The sequence below is a fragment of the Microtus ochrogaster genome, unplaced genomic scaffold (genome assembly GCF_000317375.1).
Source record: "Microtus ochrogaster isolate Prairie Vole_2 unplaced genomic scaffold, MicOch1.0 UNK25, whole genome shotgun sequence".
In the NCBI taxonomy this organism is placed as follows: Eukaryota; Metazoa; Chordata; class Mammalia; order Rodentia; family Cricetidae; genus Microtus; species Microtus ochrogaster.
The window spans coordinates 1167849-1189475 of record NW_004949123.1 but is presented as its reverse complement, the minus strand read 5'-3'; the positions used below and the strand labels follow the sequence as shown (position 1 = coordinate 1189475).

At 47.3% G+C, this 21627-nt stretch overlaps 1 protein-coding gene across 1 annotated transcript; it reads left to right on the top strand.

Moving 5' to 3' along the window:
• Window positions 1-9495: 9495 nt before the first annotated feature.
• Window positions 9496-15633, top strand: LOC101985295 (glutathione S-transferase Mu 1-like). The gene is made up of 8 exons (XM_005367870.3): window positions 9496-9604; window positions 9917-9992; window positions 10402-10466; window positions 10759-10840; window positions 10938-11038; window positions 12198-12293; window positions 12381-12491; window positions 15168-15633. Exons 1-8 carry the CDS (start codon window positions 9569-9571, stop codon window positions 15255-15257), a joined length of 657 nt encoding a protein of 218 aa, XP_005367927.1. The 5' UTR covers window positions 9496-9568; the 3' UTR covers window positions 15258-15633.
• Window positions 15634-21627: the final 5994 nt, after the last annotated feature.

The following is a 21627-nucleotide window of genomic DNA, read 5'->3' as shown; positions in this document are numbered from 1 at the left end:
AGTCAATCTCTCAGGGCCTGAAAAATTGCAACACAGAAGAAGGGTGAATTTACTCCCTCATCTAGGATACAGGTTCTCTACCTTAAGACTTGGCAGAGACTATTAGCGTTTCTGTAAGTGCAATAAAGGTTTCTCTGCAGTAAGAACACAGTAAGCCAGATCAAGCAGAACTGAAAAAGTAAAAGAACAGATTTAATTGAGCAAAGGAACCTCGGGTGAGTTCTTCAGTACCAGAGATTGAGGCTGGAGAAGTCTCACTCCTGAACTAAAGCAGGGAGCTCCTATACCATGTAGGTGAGAGGTGATGCTATGTCTGGCCCATGCTGAGTTTGTACCCAAGTATGGGGAAAAGCTGAATGCTTAGGGAGAGACTTGGGCTGCTGGCAACTTCAGGGGAGGAGCTGCCGTAGATGCCAAGAATATGGAACTGGGCTTTGTGGCACCTTGTGTTTCTTAGAGATTCTCTGAGTGGACAGGATCTGGAGAGAAAGAAATGGGACTTTCTGGATCATGCAGAGGTAAGCTGAAGATTCCAATCGCACAGAGACTTACAGCGTTGCCCTCCATCCAACTTGACTGAGTTACGCCACTGACTCCCATGTTTTTCTGATTTGCAATTTTTCTCTCTTTCTCTAGTAAATGCATAGTGAAGAAACAATCTTTTAAATCACTAGCTGTAAGAGGCCATCCTTTAGGCAATAAGAGAAAACAAAGACATTCCAGACTGTAGAGAGCCCATTGGCTGACACACCTTTTTGACAGCTCTTAGATCTGTTACCATTCTTCATTTTCTAGATTTCATTTTAACAATAAATACAGGAGAATTACAGGCCTGGTTGATTCTTCAATATGCTGAGCATCTAGTTGCTCCTGTACTAGCTGTTCTAAAGCCTGCAGTTTCTCTGTTGTTAAAGGCCATTGCACACACATACAGATTTATTTGTCAACCATTTTAAAGGTGGGGTTGTTGGTGCCTTTGAAATACCAGCTACATACCCAGAACTGGCATTGCTGGGTCACATGGCAATGAAGAGTGGACAAAAGCACTTGGCCTAAATACAGCCATTGTGACTTCAGACTCCATTTTACCTGTAGGATAAACTTCAACTTGAACTTTGGTTCACGTTTCCATGGAATTCCCATGGGGACTGTAGAGAAGCTGCCCAATCCCCCAAACGTGTCTGTTCCTAACAATAAAACCTAATGACAAAAAGAACAAATGAGTCTAATTGGTTGAATGCTGTGTGAAGATGTGTCACTGTGATTGGTTTAATAAAGAACTGAATGGCCAATAGCAAGGCTGGAAAAGGTTAGGTGGGAATTCCAGGGACAGAGAGGACTCTGGGAGAAAGAAAGGTGGAGAGGAAGCAGGAGGTGCAAGTTGAAAGAGAGGTAACAATATATAACAAAACGTAGATTAATATAAAGGGATTAATTTAAGTTAGAGGAGCTAGAAGGACAAGCCCAAGCTAAGACCAGTTCGCCCCACGAGCCTCTCAGTGTGACTCACTGTCTGGCGTTGAAACTGCCGACAGAGGAACCCCACCACTGCCAAGTGAAAAAGCCCAGTCATGGCTCCTAAGTCTTAAGATCCAGTCCAGACTCTCCACAGTGGGGCTCCAGCTCCTGACAGTACAGACAGAGCTCAGACTGCTCCAGTTCCAGCTGCTGGTTCTGCCACGAACCTTGTCCTGCAGTTGCCTTAAAGGGTTGCCGCTTCAGCAGGACAGACCCTCACACTATGAGACTAGGAAATGGGGGCTGGGAGGGACACTCTTTTCCCGAGTGGCCTCTCCGAGCTGTGTTCTTGATACCTGCAGAGATAAACAGATTTTCCCAATAGACAACTCAGTAGGCCAAAGGCCTTTGATCCTCTTCCTGTTTCCTTTGTCCTCTTAAATTCATGTCATCTCTTTGGAAACTGTACCAAAGCAAACCCTCACCCCACACCACCAGTAGGCAGAATACTGACTCTTTTCTGGGTATTTTCAGTTGTTTGCTTATTTGCTTCTGCCTACTGTGAGTTCAGAGACAGGTGCCCACAGGCATCTTGGTTCTGATGCACAGTGGTCCTGACAATGATGGTAGGGACTAGTGGTGAGGGTGGGGGACTAGGGACTGGGGAGGTTGGAAGAGCAGAGTTGTATAGTTGTATCCTGTTGGGCTGCTACCTAACTGCAGCCTGATCATGGGGATGCTATAAGTACATCCCCGGACACCATGAAGGGCTCTAGCAGGCCCAGGTTGGCAAACAAGGTGCTAGCAAGCTTTGTCCTTTCCCTTCCCTCTCTCTTGTAAACCATAGATCACATCAAGGTCTGTTTCCTTATTTGGACATTTTCTTGGGCTAGACCCATTCCTGAGGCTGATTACCAACATCCAGCAATCAACCCCTCCCCTTTCATTTACCTAATTACCATGCCCATTAAAATATACAACCGCAGCCTAGCCCATTCTAACACAGACCTTCTGTTTTTCTCTTCTTAAATTACACCTGCAAGATCATTTACTGCTGTTTCTCTGCCAGAGTCAAAAAGCAGCCACCTTAACTTTTCTTCCCTGCTTAATAAAGAATCTCGCTGTGAAAACAGGTGTTTGTGTGCGGTTTGGGCCTAATCCAGGGTCTGGGAGGGAGCCCCCGCTGTGTGGGAGTCCCCCTCTGAGATACATGTCTCAGGATAAAGACATTGTGCTGCAGAAGAAATGGAAGCCAGAGTCCTTAGAGAGCATCCCTGAGAAGACAACGTTCTACAAACCAGTGGTTTGCAGGGGATGAGGGAAAGGCGAGAGAGGTGAGGCTGAGGAGGTTTCCATGTTTCCCAATTTTCAGCACCTGCACCCTCAGCTTTTTGCAGAGGAACTATGTGGATTTCCTCACCTGTAATACCTTTGACCAGCACTGTGTATTTGAGTGCCTGGATACATTCCCAAATGCGAAGGACTTCATGCCCATTTTGAAGCAGTCTCTCACTGATCCTCCTTCACTCTGAAGAGTCTTTCCCTTCCCCTTCCTTGGAATGGAAATGGAGAACTATTGACCTTTATTGAAGGCTGCGCCTGTGTTCAAGTCTTCCATCTACTAAAAGAAGTTGGTCATTTCAGCAACCTATATCGGGGACAGCAATGCCAGTGTCATTGGACAGGTATGGAGGGTGAATGCAGCCTCCAGTGGTGCTGGGTCCTGCGGCAAATGACAGTCACTACATCTTGTTTCTTCCTTGTCCCTTATTTATGCAGTGGGCATCCCGAGGATGAGGTACTTTCTCAGCCCCTTCTTCTCATCACACTGATCCAGGCTGCTCACCTGGTGATTATGTGAGCAATCTGTACGCACTGTACAAACTGTCTGCACAGTGCAGGAGGACAGTGTGGGAGACTGCAGTTCCAGGCCTCTTGGGGACAGGCAGCCCAGGAGCAATGATCTATTCCTAGCGTATCTGGGCACTCAGTTGGAAAGATGGCGCACATCACAGTGTCTCTCTGTAGGGTCTTCACTAGCGGGGCTGGAGACAATAGGGTGGAACAATGACTATACATTCCTCCACCAGGGTTCAAAGTTTAGATCTTCTGCATCAGGGGAATGACCAAGGCCACCCCGTTATCTCCGTGCTGGTTCACCTATCCCCATCCTCATTAAGTCAGGGTTTGCTGAGGTACCGGGTGAGGTCTTTGCTCTTTTCCAAGGTATGCTGGCATGTTACTGATGCCTTTGCCCTGCTTGGTCCCTCCTCCATGGAAATACAGGCAAGAGGGAGAAGAAATTTCCTTCTTGGAGAGTGAACTGAGAGAGCCAGGATGGACGATCTGAGCCCTCCCTTGTAGACAGGGTATAGACTGTTCCTGTCCAGCTGTGTGAGGAGGAGGGAGGTCCTTAGCCTCTGTGTGCTGCTCACACACAGAAAGATCAGCTGCTTCCTCCCTAGACCAATCTTTGCAAAGACAACCTTTAGAACCCAAAACAGAACTGGAAAGCCTGGAACCATATTCATAGTCACCCTGCTGGTTCTGGCCCTTAGGGACAGCCTGGTCCTTTTCCCCAGACCGGTTTCCCCTCCTGTCCATTTACCTTTCCTCCATGTCTTCTTCCCTGGCCTTCCCTCATCCTAGATTTTCATTTCTCTGGTCCTTGGGTTCTCTATTTCTTCATCATTTTCACCTTTTATTCCTCATATGTCCTGTATCATGACAGCCCTCTGCTTAGAGGAATTTATCTGACTCCAGAACCCACAGTATGGCCTGAGAAACCAGATCTGCCTGTGTGCTGGCCCTGGTCCTCAGAGTGAGCAACTGAGCCCTGCCTGAGCCCCAGTCCAGTCTGATCCACGTTTGTTCTGTGTCATTGGCCGTGATTCCCAGGACTGACTGTTGGGGAGGGCTTCATTTTGTTCTCCACAGGATGGCCTGGGTGATGGGATGCAGGAACTGTGGGCCATTTAAGATCACTGATGTCCCTAGTCCATGTCCCTATGTTCCTCCACCTGGATTCTCACAGAAGAGGTTTCTTTCTTAGGACTGTTCTATCTTTGGTGTGACTGGCAGGGCTCGTCACGTGATTGATGTTTGGGAAATGTGGAATATGAATGGGTCATCTCCAGAGAAGTCTGGCCAGTCCATGCACCCAGCAGCAGGGCTTAGAGCTCTGAATAGAAACACCTTATCCAGAGGCTCACAGCAGCACGTCCCTGCAGTGGTGCTGGAGTCCGAGTCAGAGCTCTCTCAGCTCAGCAGCTCACTAAGAGGCTGCAGCTGCCTGAGGATGAGCATGGCTGGGGAGGGGCCGGACTAGGGTGCTGGGCCCCAGCGCCACAGCAGATGGTCACAAAGCTGTGGGCATTTTGTATCAAGCCACCCATGAAGGACTTGGGCATACTGCAGGAGCATGTATCGAGCAGGTTCCTATGCCAGTGGCTGCGTCATAGATCCTGGCCTTTGTCAGGCAGTGCCCATGACCTCCCTGTACCAGACAGCACCTCTGGATGAGGGCCCTGATGGGTGGTGTCTTCCTACACACTGCCTGCTGCAGTTAAGAAAACAGCAAGTACAGGATTGCAGGAAGAAACGAGGAATCAAAAGATAAAGGTCGGGGGGCTGGAGAGATGGCTCGGAGGTTAAGAGCACTGCCTGCTCTTCCAAAGGTCCTGAGTTCAATTTCCAGCAACCACATGGTGGCTCACAACCATCTGTAATGAGGTCTGGTGTCCTCTTCTGGCCTGCATGCATACATACAGACAGAATATTGTATACATAATAAATAAATACATATTTTAAAAAAAGAAGTTAAAAGATAAAGGTCGGAAGATAAAAGTTGATAGAAGTGAAATGTTCGTGAATCTGGTAGCCAACATTTGTTAAATTGTAACTAAGAGACAAAGAAGAAAGGTGGCAGAGGATGGAATGAGGCCAGGAGTGACTGTGATAAGGTCAGTGGGGAGAATGCTGCACTGTGCTACAGTCTCCCTGGGTCTGGAATAGCGGCTGGCAAAGGCTCCCCAGGTGGAGCCAGTACTGAGGCCTTGCAGGCCATGGTCTCTCCAGTGTAGCTCTTCCCTCTGCAGTCAGAATGGAGAAGCAACAATAAAGCATTGTCCAGGGAGGTGCAAGTCTCTAATCCTGTGCTCCAGAGGTAGAGGTAGGAGGGTCTCTGTGAGTTTGAGGCCAGCCTGGTCTACTGCTGTGGGATAATGCTTTGTACACTGTAAAGATCTGTCACTAGTGTTGGTTTAATAAGACACTGATTAGCCAGTAGACAGGTAGGAAGAATAGATGGGGCAAGTAGACTAGGAGAATTCTGGGAACAGGAAAGGCAGAGACACAGTCCTTACCCGGAGGAAGAGGAAGCAAGGTGCGAATGCCTTACTGAGAAAAGGTACCAAGCCATAAGGCTAAACATCGTAAGAATTATAAGTTAAACTGAGTTGTAAGAGGTAGTTAGTAATAATCTGCAACAATAGGCCAAAATAGTTTATAATTAATATAAACCTGTGTGTTTTTCTTTGGGACTGAACAACTGTGGGACAGGGCGGGACAGAAACCTCTATCAACATGTTGATAGGAGTTTCTCTCTTGCCTGGTCCCACAACTGTTCAGTCTCAAAGAAACCCACAGAGGCCTACATTAATTAAAATCTGGTTGGCCTAGTAGCTTAGGCTACTTATTAACTCTTATAACTTCTATTAGCCCATAATTCTTGTCTGTGTTAGCCACATGGCTTGGTACCTTTCATCAGTGAGGCATTCTCATCCGTGTCCTCTACGTCTGGGTGACAACTGCAGACTGAGTCTTTCCTCTTCCCAGAATTCTCCTGCTCTGGTTGATCCACCTCTACTTCCTGCCTGGCTACTGCCCAATGAGCATTTTATTAAAATACAGGTGACAGGGTACAGACCATTGTCTCACAGAATCAACATACTGCAGGATGAGTACTAATTGGTCTTAATCATAAAAACCCAGAGTCAGATATAGGGGTTAATGCTGAAAGATCAGAGAAGCAGAGCAGCCAGCCACTAGTTCTTACCTCTACTAAATCCTCTGACCAAAGGAGTGATCCTGTCTCTATGAATCCTCAGAATGAATTCCCTGAGCTCTTATATCCTCCCACCTTATAATCCTTTCTCCACCCAGCCATATCCCTTCCTGTCTTCACTTTCCTAGTTCTGGGATTGATGGTATGGGCCACCACGGTCTGCCTCTGTTTCTGTTTGAGCTTGGATCAACCTAGTGTATCCTAAGGTGGCCTTAAACTCCCAGAGATCTGTCTGCCTCTGTTTTCTGAGTGGTGGGATAAAAGGTTTGGCCTCTCTGGCTAAGTAATGGTTTAGCTCTGTACTCTGATTTTCAGGCAAGTTTTATCAGTTAAATCACAAACAAAATATCACCATAGACTATTTAATGAGTCCCAGTACAGCCGTTGCTATGTAGAGAGACCCCTTCTGAAATAAAACCAACTAATCAAACAACCAACTAACCAACCAACCAAACAACAAAACCCTAAGAACAACAAAAACAATAAAGCACGGGAAAATTAATGTGTCTCAAAAACGTTATTCACAAACAGTTACAACATTAGAAAAATCATTGGATTTCAATGTGGACAATAGACCCGAGTAGACATTTATCAAGATATTATAGATGAACAGCCAGTAAGCATGTAAAATTTGTTCAGCATCACTAATTACTAGGGAATTATGAATCAAAAGTACAAGGCTATTTCAGCCCACTCATTGTTTTACTTAGTTTCTAGTTCCACGATAAACCACCATGACCAAAAGCATCTTGGTTTTGGAGAAAGGCTTATTTGGCTTATACTTCCATACTACGGTGTAGGGCATCACGGCAGGAACTCAAGACAGAAACCTGGACATAGCAACTGGAGCAGTAGCTGTGGAGGAGTAGTGCTTACCATCTTCCCAGGAGGTGGTACCAACCACAGTAAGTTGGGCACACCCACACCAATTATTAATCAAGCAAATGCGTTGCAGACTTGCCTATAGGCAAATCTCATGAAGGCATTCTCTGAATTGAGAGTCCTTTTCTTATGACTCTAGCTTGCATCAAAATGACAATATGCTAGCCAAATCACTCACTTCACTGTGTGTGTGCATGTGTATGTGTGTGTGTGTGTGTATGCGTGTGTGCATACAAGGGCTGTGGTGGTCAATGGTGGAGTCCTCCTCAGTAGCTGCCCATCTTCTTTCCTTGTTAATCTTATAAATTTGAGATAATTTTTATACCTTAGGAAAAGTTTTAAAGAGTCAAAATAGAACCAAAAGATTATGAAATTAGTGGCAATAAAATAGTCCTTTAATTTTTGATTTTCTTCTGTCCCATATCAGATTGTCTTCTGAGCAATCTTGACACTGGACATTGTCCTTAAGGCCTCAGGTTATTTTCTGAGCTTGGGCATTGCAGGAACCTGAAGTGGGCAGGTGGACGAGTTCTAACGTTAAAGCAGCATTTGCCACAGGCATTGCCAGCTCCAGGGGCGTGGTCTCTGAGCCTGCACCCTCACTGAGACCTGTGAAGCTTGTGGCTTCCCTCATTTCACAGACTGAAGCCAGCCTCTGCCTGTCCCCTGCACCTCACTGAGACCTGCGAAGCGTGTGGCTTCCCTCATTTCACAGACTGAAGCCAGCCTCTGCCTGTTTCCTGCACCCTCCTGCACATCCACCCTCCCGAGGGCAAACCTATGTGGAAATGTTGGCTTCAGATCCTGGATCTAGTAAAGGGTGACTTAATCCCACAATGCACTTTGTGCAGAGCACAGGCCTTGTCCTTTGACCTGCAAACCCATTTTAGTCTCCACTCCCTCATTTGTTTTTCATTGTTTCTGATAAGTTTCTGTAAACAAGGTGATGTCACCCTCTGGTCCACTAAAATTGCAAGCCTCTTGATTTTGAAAGAGTCTCTTTCCATCAAGGGAGAAAGCAGACGGGTGGAACCCTGCTGTTGGTAGGACATTGTCCTTATGAAGGTTACCCCAGGACCCTTACTTACCCCAGGGTAACTTGAAAGGCCATTTGAGCTACCCTGTCATATCCAGACACTCATGTGTCAGGAGCCTGGGCAAGATCCAGAATCAGGGATCCGCACAGATGAGGGTCTAGCTTTGAACTTCTAGTGTCCTGTCAGAGTGTTCCAGGCCCCTGAGTGGACAGCATCCTGTTGTCCCTTGACAGCAAGCTTCTTGGAACACATGCTCTCCCACTCTATCACCCCCCAGACCTGTGAGCTCTTTGCTTCTTTGCACTGTGCTGGTTCTGATATCTGACTGTTGCCCATGGCTGTGACTTTCCTCAGGTTGACTCTCTGTGTACTTGAAATTAAATTTATAAACAAGGCCAAAACACTGATTAATTTATGATTGATGACCAGAAGGACTGGGTTCCCAAATCTCCTAAAGGAAAATACAGAGACCGTTTATTCTTCTGTTTGTCCCTTCCCTGGGGTTGTTTCCAGGTCACCAACTATTCCTGTCACTGGAGTCTGTGTGAACAATTGGTAGTTGTGCAACCAACTGACAGAGCCCTTTCTTCGAGGATACGTGCCAGATTAAGGTTTCAAATTGGGGGCGCGTCTTTTTGTGCTTAAACTGAGAGTCGAGCCTACCAGAATGACAGATTCCCACAATCAGAGTATGAAAACTGAGCTCTGCCAAGCAAAGGAAGAACATCCTTGTTCTTTAACTATCTGGCCAGTCTCCAAGGAAAGTGCCAGTTTCCGGAGCATCCAGCAGGTGGCGATGGCGGTAGTTGCTAAGAGGGTTTGGGGCAAGAGAGCAGATTTTGCTTTTAGGGTGCACAGGACAGAATCTTGGGGCAGAGGCTGCTGAGGATCTTAATCCCTCCTCTCTCGGAGAGGGTGTGACTTTCTTGCCTTCCGGGTCAAGATCTGTAGCTCTGGCTACACAAGAGAGGAAGAAGAATGCCGAACTGGGATTGGTGCAGAGTGGGGCGGGACCTGCTGCTTTGTCCCTCCTCCTTCTCTTTGGGAGTCTGCGTAATCTCACAGTTTGTCCAAAGGCCCAGATCAACCCCGTTAAAGCTAGTTTGAGAAGGCTACCGCCAGCACTATGCCTATGATCCTAGGATATTGGAATGTCCGTGGTGTAAGCGAGGGGACTGGGACCTAAAGCAGGAAGTTCATAACAGCGGGGGGCCTTTCTAGCAGAAGGGTACTCCTTGGCACTCTCTCTCCCTCTAGGGTCTTCTGCCCGTGGTTCTTAGAGCTCAGGAGCATGCACGCTAGGGAGGCTGTGTGTGTGTGTTTGTGTGTGTGTGTGTAACGGTGCACATGTGCGTGTATATGCACACTGCACGGTGTCTGTATTTGTGCAGTGTATGGTCTCTATTGGAGAAGATGAAGTCATACAGTAAGGGCCCCACAATTTCTCACCTCTGTTTATGATCTTCTCTCCCAGCTGACACAATCCATCCGCATGCTCCTGGAATACACAGACTCAAGTTATGAGGAGAAGAAATACAAAATGGGAGACGGTAATGACACCTTCCTGGTCAGTCTCCTGTTTCCCTCTTGCCCGGTGATGCCCACCAACTCATACCTAGCCCCTTATTCCTCAGACTGCAGCCCTCATACCGTTGTAGCTAGAGCCTGTTGCTTCCAGAAACCTCTTTGGGGGCTGAGTTAGGCTTTTCATGTAGATCACCAAGAATGGAGCTCCTGGTCCATCTGTATTTATAACCAGACTGGGTGCAGAATTGGGGTCCTATTGGGTCCAGGTTCTTCTTATTATCACTTGTTTATATCCCTCTCCTCCATATTGGACAGTGACTCTGTAGGAGGTTTCAGACACCCCCATCTGCCCACCTCAGGGGTTCTTGCTCCTGGTCCAATAGCAGGAGTAGGGTGGGCACTGGCTGACTTCTTTTCTCATTCTCACTACAGCTCCTGATTGTGACCAAAGCCAGTGGCTGAATGAGAAATTCAAGCTGGGCCTGGACTTTCCCAATGTAGGTGCAGGGAAGGGAGGTTTGGGGAAGGCATGGCGTCCTCACCTCATCTCCTTGTCTGGCTGAGGGGGTTTGGGGTCAGAGCTTCTGCTCTCCTGCTCCCATTCCTGGTGGTTGCACAATTGGATGGGCTGTGTCCCAGCTCTTCCATTCAGTGTGCAGTGTTTTCATGGAGGACTTCCCATGCTGGCCACACTGAATGCCAGGCCACATGGCCACATGTCTGTCCTAACCCAGGGAAGTGAGGCTGGGACCTCATATCCCACCTGACTGTCCCTGCTTGTCTCTCCAGCTGCCCTACTTAATTGACGGGTCCCACAAGATCACTCAGAGCAACGCCATCCTGCGCTACCTTGCCCGCAAGCACAACCTGTGTGAGTGGGGCTGGCTGCAGGGTGGACATGGGGGACAACCTCCTTGTCTTGTCTGGTGCGGGATGCTGAGGGTGAGTCTGTGCTGTGTGTTTTGCAGGTGGGGAGACAGAGGAAGAAAAGATTCGTGTGGACATTGTGGAGAACCAGGTCATGGACAACCGCATGCAGCTCATCAGACTCTGCTACAACCCTGACTTTGTGAGTTGCCCCTGGTGGAGCGGGCAGGGTTGGCAGCAGGAATGAAAGGCTTGCATTCAGATCTGCAGCCTCCTCCTTCAGTGGATGAACTGTTACTGATTCTCCAAGCTCTCCGCTCTTACCAGGAGAATGACCCTCATAACTTAGCGAGATAGCACATCGATATTGTGAAACTATTATTACTAGAGTAACCATGCGAGGGATGGTTGAGATTCTGCAGGTGAACAGTGGATCTAAGTCCATTATGTAGTTGTAAATCTGCGCCATGTCTGTCCTTTGCCGATTCCATGTTCATCTTACCCAGTGTTTATAAAGTCTTCAGGATAAAGTTGGAGGATATGAGGATGCCCTGGTGGTTAAAATTACTTGTGGATCCTTAGTACCACATAATATCATAATCATAATAAATAAATCATAATCATAGTGGTTTGGGGGAGAAACAGGAGGATTTCTGGGGGCTTGCTGGCCAATGAGTCCAGCCAGTCTGTAAGCTCCAGATTCAATGAGAGGCTCTGTCTCAAAAAATAAGGTGGATGACAGTGATTGAGAAAGACCCCTGACATCAATATTGGACCCCCCACACCAACAGACAGCAGTGTATCCCCAAATGATGCAAGTAGGTCATATATGCACACTGGTCTCACACATCTATTTCCCCATAGTTTTGCCTTAGGTATCAATAGAAACCAGGACATCTTCATAATGGCCGCTCAGGGTCAGCCAGAGGACCGCTTAACCTTCTTCCTTTCAGTATTAGTCACTGCTCAACACTGATGCAAGCTCCTCACTCGTGTGATGTGTTCTCATGGCCCCACAACCCCCAACCTAGTGTAACTATCTTCTCTTTATGTCCTTTGTGTCTGTGGTTCCACTGGATCTCCGAGCCCAGGACATGCCGGATACCCAGGAGGCCCTGGGTGTCGCTCACAGCACCTGGTGTGGACTTCAGATTTCAGGGACAGTGAAATTCCTGTCTGACTTTCCATCACCTCTGACGTGAATTCTGCCACCAATAAAATAGTGATGCATTAACTGGAAGCCCAGGCACAGACCTGGCCCGTTGTTGGGAAGGTGGCTCTTCTCTTGCACGGTTCTGGGAGCCCAAGCTCTCTGCTGGGAGCCTGATCCTAAGGGTGGTGACAGCCGTTTTCTGTCTCAGGAGAAGCAGAAGCCAGAGTTCTTGAAGACCATCCCTGAGAAGATGAAGCTCTACTCTGAGTTCCTGGGCAAGCGGCCATGGTGTGCAGGGGACAAGGTAAAGAGAGGGAGGGAGGAGGGAAGGAGGAATTGCTGTTCTTCCCAGGCATCAAATTCCAGCACATTTACCCTTGGCTTCCTGCAGATCACCTATGTGGATTTCCTCCTCTATGATATTCTTGACCAGCACCGTATATTTCAGCCCCACTCCCTGGATGCCTTCCCAAACCTGAACGACTACATGGCCCGCTTTGAGGTGATGCTCTGATCTTGCTTTCCAGTGGGCGTCCCATTTCCCTTTCCCTCTCCTGGATGCTCTTTTGTCTTAGTTAGGGTTTGTATTGCTGTGAAAAGACACCGTGACCATGGCAACTCTTGTAAGAACAACATTTAATTCTTGGTGGCTTATTTAGAGGTTTAGTCCATTATCATCATGGCGGGGGGGGCATAATGGCTGGGAGTATGGTGGCGTTCATGCAGACTTAGTGTTGAAGTAGTTCAGAATTCTACTCTTGATCTGAAGGCAACCAGAAGTGGTCTGACACACTAGGCAGTATCTTGAGCAAAGAAAACCTCCAAACTGACCTGCACAGGGACACACTGCCTCCAACCCCACCTCACCTACTCCAAACAGGCCACACCTTCTAATAGTGCCACTGCCTTTTGGAGGTTTTTTTTTTTTTTTTCCCAAACCAGTACTTTCCACTTCCTGGCCCCCAAAGGCTAGTAGCCATATATCATAATGCAAAAAATACGTTCAGTCTGACTTCAAAAGTCTTCATTTAAAAGTCTAAAATTCAGACTCTCTTCTGAGAGTCATACAATCTCTTAACTTTAATCTCCTATAAAATCAAAGTCAGAAAACAGATCACACGATTCCAATGTGTAATGGCACAGGATATACATTACCATTTTAAAACACAGGGACGGGAGCATAGGAGGAAATACTGGACCAAAGCAAGACCGAAAAAGAGCTGGGCAAACTCAAAACTGCCTCCCCTTGTCTGATGTCAAAGCATGCTTCAGATTTCCAGTAAGACCGCCCTGCTCCAAAAAGTCCACCTTCCTAATAGTGCCACTCCCTTGGGGGGGGCATTTTCTTTACACCACCACCACCTTTCTACTCCTTGGAATGGAAATGAAGAATAGTTGGCATTTGTTGAGCACTGAACTGTGTTGAGTCCTTAGATCTACTGCTTGAAATTTATCCACAGCCTACATGTAGTGTAGAAATATCAGCTCCGGTGGACTGTTAAGACAGCTAACTGTAGAGGCTGTCTTTTCTCAGGGAACCAGTGCCATTGGAGGAGGTTGTGTTTGTTTCCGTATGTGCGTCTAGCTTCCAAGGACAGAGGACAGTAGATCTCACTGATGCCAAAGGAAAGAAGTCATGGTTGCCATGGAGCCTGGATTTTCCAGCCCGAGGCCTATGGCGTTTCAGGACATGTCAGCAGTGTATAGCAAATGCCATTCAGAGTGGGAAATACGGCAGGACTGATGTGCAGTGCCAAGACGCAGTCTGCATGTCTGGCCTGTCCAACTCGTTGCCCGATCAGATCCTTGACTGGGGAAGCCCTGGGACCCAGGGCTACAGCTGGTGCCCTGCTGCGCGGACAGGTTGCTGCTGTTGGAGGCTGATATCGTGAATTGTTCAGTGTTTAGGTATCCTGTTTCTTTCCCTTCGTCTTTCTTCTCAGCAACAGCTTGATGCTTTACTGTGAAAGGGGATTTTGCTGTCATTTTCTTTCACCTTCTCTGGTGTCTCTATATGTGGCACTGTTTTCATCTCCGTGGTACTTGGGAGGATGCATCGCCACCCAGGGATGCTGAGTGGCAGATGTGCCTGACTAGGAGGTACATGTGATAGCCACAGACCCCACTTTACTAGAGATTTGGGGGAACTAGGCTGTAGTCCACTGGGAATCTTCGCATGGGATCTTTTTTTCTGTTCTCACTGCCCAACAAGCGATAGCGATGTGTTTTGTTAGTGTCCATCAGGCTGCTCAGCTCTGGAGACTGTGGAAGAACTGGCTGTACAGCACAGTGGGAGAATGTGGGAGGCTGCAGTTCAAGGCCAGTGAAGCCTGCTCACTCGGGTACAGGCAGCCTGAATTCTTCACAGCTTATGTAGACTGTGTGCTGGGAAGATGACACACGGCACCGTACACTCTGCGGTCCTTCTCTAGTGGGGCTGGGGACAGTAGGATGGACACACTGAGTATGCATTCGACTGCCAGGTTTTAACGTTTGGATTTTCCTACTTCAAGAGAATGACCGAGGTCACTCCATTCTCTCCTTACTGGCTCAGGCATCCCTACTCTCATTAAGTCAGGATTTGCTGAGGTACTGGGTCTTCTTTGTTCTCTTCCAAACTACACAGGCATGTTACTGGTGCCTTTGCCTTTCTTCGTCTTCCCTCCATGTGGAATAACAGGCAAGAAGGAGCCTGCTAGAAAAAAGAAAAAAAGAAAAGTGGCAGGGTGCAGGGGCGGGGGAGGGGGAAGGAGTATTTATATAAACAGAGACTGACAAGGGATATCCTGCTTGGGGAGTGAGCCAAAAGAGCCTGGATGGAAGGTGCAGGGAAGATGCAGAGGTCCTCCCGCTCAGACAGGGTTATAGACCGCGGTCTTTCCAGCTGTGTGAGCTGGAGGGAAGCACTTGGCCTCTGAGTGTGTCCCTCCTGTTGAAGGCAGAGCAGATGCTGTTCCATGGGATTTTGTGGATCGCTCCCTCTTTATCTGCCCCACAACTGCAGATGGACACACAGCTGACAGCAGTGTTCGGTTTCTCCTTCCCTGCTGGAAGTCGAAGCTTCCCTTACCAGCGCTGGGCACCTGGGCAGCTCATGCTGTGCTTGGGTTGTTAGAGGAAAACCTGTGCACCCAGTGGGGCTACAGATCCTGAATTTCTGCCTTCTCCTCCCCTGCAGGGCCTGAAGAAGATATCTGACTACATGAAAAGCAGCCGCTTTATCTACAAACCATTCTATGTATCGCTGGCCTATTGGAACCCAAAATAGGACTATAAAACCCAGACCTCTGGGAATATTCATGACCACCCTGCTGGCTCTGGCTCTTGGCCATGGCTGTGTGTCCCCACCAAATATTGTTTCTGTCTACTTTTTACTCCCAATTCCTCCATTTCTTCTTACAAGCCCTTCCTTCAGGCAAGCCTCTGGATCCTTGGCCTCCCCATTTCTGCATCAGTCTCCTGCTCCTATTCCTTTGCCCTGCCCTGCATCCAGCCCTTCCTCCTTGCTGCTTGGAGGAATGTACCAGACCCCAGGATCCCCAGTAAGGCCTGAGAGATCAGACCTGCCTGTGTGCTGGCCCTGGTCCTCAGAGTGAGCAACTGAGCCCTGTCTCATCCCCAGTAAAGTCTGAATGACATTTGTTCTGTGTCTTGTTTTGCGGGCTGTGACTGACTCTCAGGACCAACCGTGTTGACTTTTGGGTGGTCTCTCTTTCTGTCGTACTCATCAGCTTTCTCAGCGGATCACACAGCCCTCGTTTGTGTTCTCAGCCTTCCTGTCCATAAACATCCCCCACTGCCTGCGGCTGATGCAGGAGTCTTTCCCTCATCTCAAGCCAAACTGAACTGAAGAATCGCTCTCTTCCTCCCTCTCCGTCTCTTTTTTATTGTTTTTTTTTCCAAGATGTATTTATTTTTATTTTATGTGTGTGAACACAACGCGGGTACCTGGTGCCCACAGATGCCGGAAGAGGCCATCAGACTCCTGGAGCTGGACTTATAGATGTGCACATGGGCGCTGGGGCAGAACCGCTCAATGAGCAGGGGACTCTTAACCTCTGACCCACGTCTCCAGCCTCTGGTTGTCTGGGGTTTTGGTCCAGGATCTCATGTCCCCTACACTGCCTGAGTTCTCATTCACTATGTGACTTAGATGCCTCTTGATCTCATAATTCCCCATTTTTTTTTTACCTCCTAAATACTGGGATTATAGGTGTGTACCACAATGCCAACTTTGGATTGTTTGTCTTTGATATGCATGGCCAGTCTTGGCACATGGTTGATGAATGGAAAATTTGGAATTTGCATCAATTATCTTCATAGAAGTTTGGTCCTCATTGTAGTTTGAAGGCGGTGGAAGGAAAATCATACCATACAACAGAACTCGTGGGAGTTTTATTGGGTAGAAAGGAGGAGGTGCAGACATGGCCTTTGTGGGTAAAAGTGGAAGAGAAAGCAGGAGGCAGGAGGAGCATGTCTTTTATAAGGGGACCTAGGTCATGAACACAGGATATGGCTGTAGCTGATGATGCGTTCTGCCAGGTCCCCAAGGACAAACCAGTGCAAATTGTTGAGTGCTAACATTCTTCCTTGCCGTTTATTGTAAAAGGTAAGGAGATAGAAAGGGATAACAGGTAAGGGAGTGATGTGGGAGTGTCATATATCAATCTGTTGATTTCATTGGTTGAGTAATAAACAAACTGCTTGGGCTCATAGCTTAGAACATAGGTGGGTGGAGTAAACAGAGCAGAATGCTGGGAGGAAGAGGAAGTGAGGTAAGACGCCTCAGACAGAGACTCGACAGCTCTGCACTCTGGAGCAGAGACGACATGCTCCCCTCTCCTGGGCAGATGCCATCGATGAAGCTCCGATCCAGGATGGACATAGGCTAGAATCTTCCCGGTAAGACCGGTGCTCACTAAGACCGGTGCTCACAGATTATTAGAGATGGGTTGATCGGGATATCAGAATTAGCCAGTAAGGGCTAGAGCTAAAGGGCCAAGCAATGTTTAAATGAATACAGTTTCCGTGTAATTATTTCGGGTAAAGCTAGCTGGGTGGTGGGACACAGCCCACCGCTCCTATTACTACAAGGGAGGAGTGAGGGCATTGTGTTCTCGAGACCTTGGGGCATCAGCATTTTGGGGGAGACCTGAGGAAGCTGTTACGCTTGCCAAGTCCTGGGGTAGCTGGTTGTTTCACTGCTGTCTAGGCTTTGTAGGACTGTCCAGTGCCAGGAAAGAGCAAGTCTAGCTGAAGCAGTCTGCATGGTTGAACCACTTGGGATTAGCCACTTTGAAGCTGTCCTGGATACAGATTAAGGGGACAACTGGACCTGGTAAAATTCTGGGAGATCAGAAGAGAAAGTTAAGTTTAGAGGGATTTTTCTCCCTTAGTGTAATGATAAAAATAAAATGGTGCTGTTCCCTGAGGGGCGGCAGTGGGCAGCGGGCAGCTATGAGGAGCAGCAGGTCCCAGGCAGGGAGCCAGGCAGTGGTTGAGAGATGTTGGTGGGTCAGCAGATCCTCTGAGGACCTGCAGCGAGTGAGAGACAGAGACCAACAGACACGCCATGCATAGCGAGGTTGGATATTTATGTAGTGGGTTATGGAAGGGGAAAGGGAAGAAGGGGGAGGACGGGGTGGGAAGGAGAGGAGAAGCTACCTCTGCGGGAGAAACTTAGGCTGTTGGTTGGCAGTGCTTACTCTGGAATGCATTCCCACTGTTGAACCTGTACTGAAATTCACTTGGTAGAAGCAGCAGGATACTCATGCCTCCGTGCCCAGTGCAGCTGATTGCAAGAGGCTGCAGGAACGCACAGCAGTGACTAGTGCTTAGCAAGTCGACCCACCAGACGTAAACTCCCTGTGGAAGCCCCATTTGGCAAAGCCGTGGATGTAAAGGCCTAGCTCTTTCCGTCCATAAACAGCTCGGAAGAGGATTCTCATAAATCAGGCATGGAAAAATGAGCCCCGGAGGAGGAAGACGGCTTGGCAGAGGAGGTAATAGAGTGTCATATACCCCTGACCGCCTTCCTCTTCAGCGCTTAATCATGCATCCCAAATGGACCCCTGAGAAACGTAAAGAGTAACAAAGAGGACCTCTGAGTTCCGCGGACGTTGTAGGTCGGAATCACGGACAGACTCTAACAGGCAGATTTTACTGGCTCCTTTCACGGGAAAACCCCACTGCTATTTCATTCAGGTTCTGTGAAAAAGGCAGCAAGATACTGTAATCTTAGTTGGCTTCATCTGCTATGCCTACTTGTAAATAACTCTATACAACCCCCGGAGAACGTAAATAAAAATTAATGGAATTTGCTATGCTCTCACAGCCCCTGGAGGCTCTAATCGCTCTGCAAACAGTTTTCAATGTAATGATTCACTAGACACGAAAGAGTTAACTTCCAAACTGCTGTGGAGCTCAGAGCCGGAACAGCTATTTATTTTCATAACAGAGCTTGGTTGCACTGGAGAGTTCCTCTCGCTAAATTACAAATGCAAAAAATAATTCACAACTCTCATTTCCACCATTGCAGACTTGTTTCTCCAACTGCCTTCTCCCTTATTACTCTAAAAACGTCTCTTTCTCGCTCTCTTTCTGAGTAAACATAGCTAACGGAGTTTTCTGTTTATAAAAAGTCATGAGCACGTCAGAAAGTTTCTATCTATCTGGTCTCTTTGCGTCTCTGCGATTTTTCTCCCTGCGTGTGTTTGCAGTCTCCCGCGCCTGCGTCTCCGCCCCATCCGTCTCTCTTTGCTCTTGCGGTTTCTTTCCCTGGCTGTCCCTGCTTCCTCTGATCCCAGCGGCCCCGCCAAAGCTCTCTGCTCTATACTTCCTGATGCCATGCTGAAATTCTACCCATCCACAACGGGCTGCTTCATTTGAAAGTCTAATTTTCTTCTTCTTAAAATGTCCATCTGCTCTGTAGGTATGGATGAAAATGTGGTCACAGTGCTCGCCTAGTCTTCTGACGGGTTTTGAATGTTTGAATTTGAGTGTTCCATGATTTTGTTCGCAGCTCAGACGTACACACCGTACACACCGTTGACTGTCTCCTGTGTCTGAGCGTTCCAATTCTCATTTATCCCTGAAAATTTTTCCTCATATTATTTTGGTTTCTTTACTATGCTTATTTTATTTCATGATGCACTCACTATAAAAAGATGTAAATATTGTTTTTATGATTAAAAGCTTTCATTTCAATGCTAAAAGAACTTCCGTTCAGAATTATTATTTTTTTAGGCTAAATCTATCAGGGACAAACAAAAGTCTAAATTCATAAAGACAACTAGCTTATATTATAAACTGCTAAGAATAAATTGGCTTTAATTGTGAACTGTTGAGGACGATTAAGGATGCAGGTTGATGAGTGGTCATCCCGCTGCTAGTTTAAACTATAGGCTGTAACTGATAGCTTTTACTTAAATTATATACTATTAAAAGATATGTATGTCTTTTATATATAAGAATATAAATGAATGCTTGATCATCTTATATTGATCGAATTCACTATACATTCAAAACTATATTTATAAACATGTTAAGTAATATAAACAATTCCTTCCTTAGCCCCCTGGCATTTGAAATATTTAAGTTTCTCACTATAGACAAAACAGTGCCATGCCTCTTGCTTGCTGCCAGGGCTTTGGTTTTACACTTTCCGGGTTCTTTAGATTATATTTCCAATTTCCAGGCCTAAAAATAATTTGCCTTGCAACCACATTCCAAATAGAGGATACCTTAGCAAACAAGTTTCAAAGTAACCCGAGGTTCATAGTTTGGACAGTAATAAAATCTAATCTGGCTCTGACAAATACCACCACTATTTTAATAACCGCAAATAGTAATAATGCTGCGGAATTTTTGCCTCTTTACAACGGTACTTAGAAGCTCCTAAGATCGACTGAATTCAGTAACGCTCACGGTGGAGACAACCTTGAGAAGAGTGTCACCCAGCTGCCATTTGTTTCCCCACCAAACTATTTCTTTAAAGGGTTCTCTCCCTCTGTCTCTCTCTGCCTCTCTCTGTCTGTATCCCCCCACCCCCCGCCCCGAATATTGGAACCTCTCTTTCCCATCTGCTAGGACCTTGCACTTAAAAATTCCAAAAGTTGGAGGTAGCCGGAAGTTGTCGAAGTTGCAGGAGCACGTCCTGAGCAGGTTCCTATGCCAGCGGCTGCGTCATAGATCCTGGCCTTTGTCAGGCAGTGCCCATGACCTCCCTGTACCAGACAGCACCTCTGGATGAGGGCCCTGATGGGTGGTGTCTTCCTACACACTGCGTGCTGCAGTTAAGAAAACAGCAAGTACAGGATTGCAGGAAGAAATGAGGAATCAAAAGATAAAGGTCGGAAGATAAAAGTTGATAGAAATGAAATGTTCTGAATCTGGTAGCCAACATTTGTTAAATTGTAACTAAGACAAAGAAGAAAGGTGGCAAAGGATGGAATGAGGCCAGGAGTGGCTGTGATAAGGGCAGTGGGGAGAATAAAGTGACTGCACTGTGCTACAGTCTCCACGGGTCTGGAATAGCGGCTGGCAAAGGCTCCCCAGGTGGGGCCAGTACTGAGGCCTTGCAGGCCATGGTCTCTCCAGTGTAGCTCTTCCCTCTGCAGTCAGAATGGAGAAGCAACAATAAAGCGTTGTCCAGGGAGGTGCAAGTCTCTAATCCTGGTGCTCCAGAGGCAGAGCCAGACAGATCTCTGTGAGTTCGAAGTCAGCCTGGTATACAAAGTACTCACTCTCCGTCTCAGGACAGCCATTGCTATGAGAGACCCTGTCTAAAACAAAACCAACCGACTAATCAACCAAAATACCATCACTACCACCACCACCACCACCAACAAAACAATAAAGCAAATCTTCTGAAGGAATTTTCTGAATCGAGAGTCCACTTCTCAAGTGACAAAATACTAGAGAAATCACTTACTTCACTGTGTGTGTATGCGTGTGTGAGTAAGTGTGTGTGTGTGTGAGTGTGTGTGTGTGTGTGTGAGTGTGTGTGTATGTGTATACAAGGGCCACGGTTGTTTGTTGGGGTCCTCCTCAGTGACTGTCCATCTTTTTTCCTTGAAACATTTCTGAATCCCCAGGGCTCTGACTGGGGTGAACCAGGTTGAATCAGGACCAGGACCCTGCGGTTCCTATGAACCCATACCTGTTTCCCTTTTGATCTCCTGTAGGTACTTACAATCCAGGTCATTCTCCATGTTGGTGCCACTGTCCTTCCAAACTCCAACTGTATCAAGTGAACACTGTTCTGAGGGCGCACTCACCTCAAGACAGTGTCTGTTCTTCCCGAGTGGACCTTCAGTTCCCAGAGATCAAAGTCTGTCCTGAACCCTCTGTCCTGTCTGAGGTAGTTCGTGCCTTGACTTGTGCCAAGGACTCTGGTCAAGTGGGTTCACACTATCTGAATTTCCAGATTGGACAGCTCAATGAAAGAAAACAAGAATTCCAGGACGAACTGTCACGGAACCCTGGATTATGAACTCTGCAAGCCTCTTCCAGTGCAATCCCTCTTACAGCCCCACAAATCAGCATATTTCCTAGCAGGTGGCTCAGACACTTGCCTTTTGGTCTGCTGCTGTGTGTAATGTTGCTCTTGAGGTCAAAAGGACCCACGTTCCTCTCTG

Coding starts and splice junctions, on each gene's coding strand:
- LOC101985295 (XM_005367870.3), top strand. CDS start 9,569: ATGCCTATGATCCTAGGATATTGGAATGTCCGTGGT. Junction 11,039..12,197: donor TCTGCTACAACCCTGACTTT/GTGAGTTGCCCC, acceptor TTTCTGTCTCAG/GAGAAGCAGAAGCCAGAGTT. Junction 12,492..15,167: donor ACTACATGGCCCGCTTTGAG/GTGATGCTCTGA, acceptor CCTCCCCTGCAG/GGCCTGAAGAAGATATCTGA.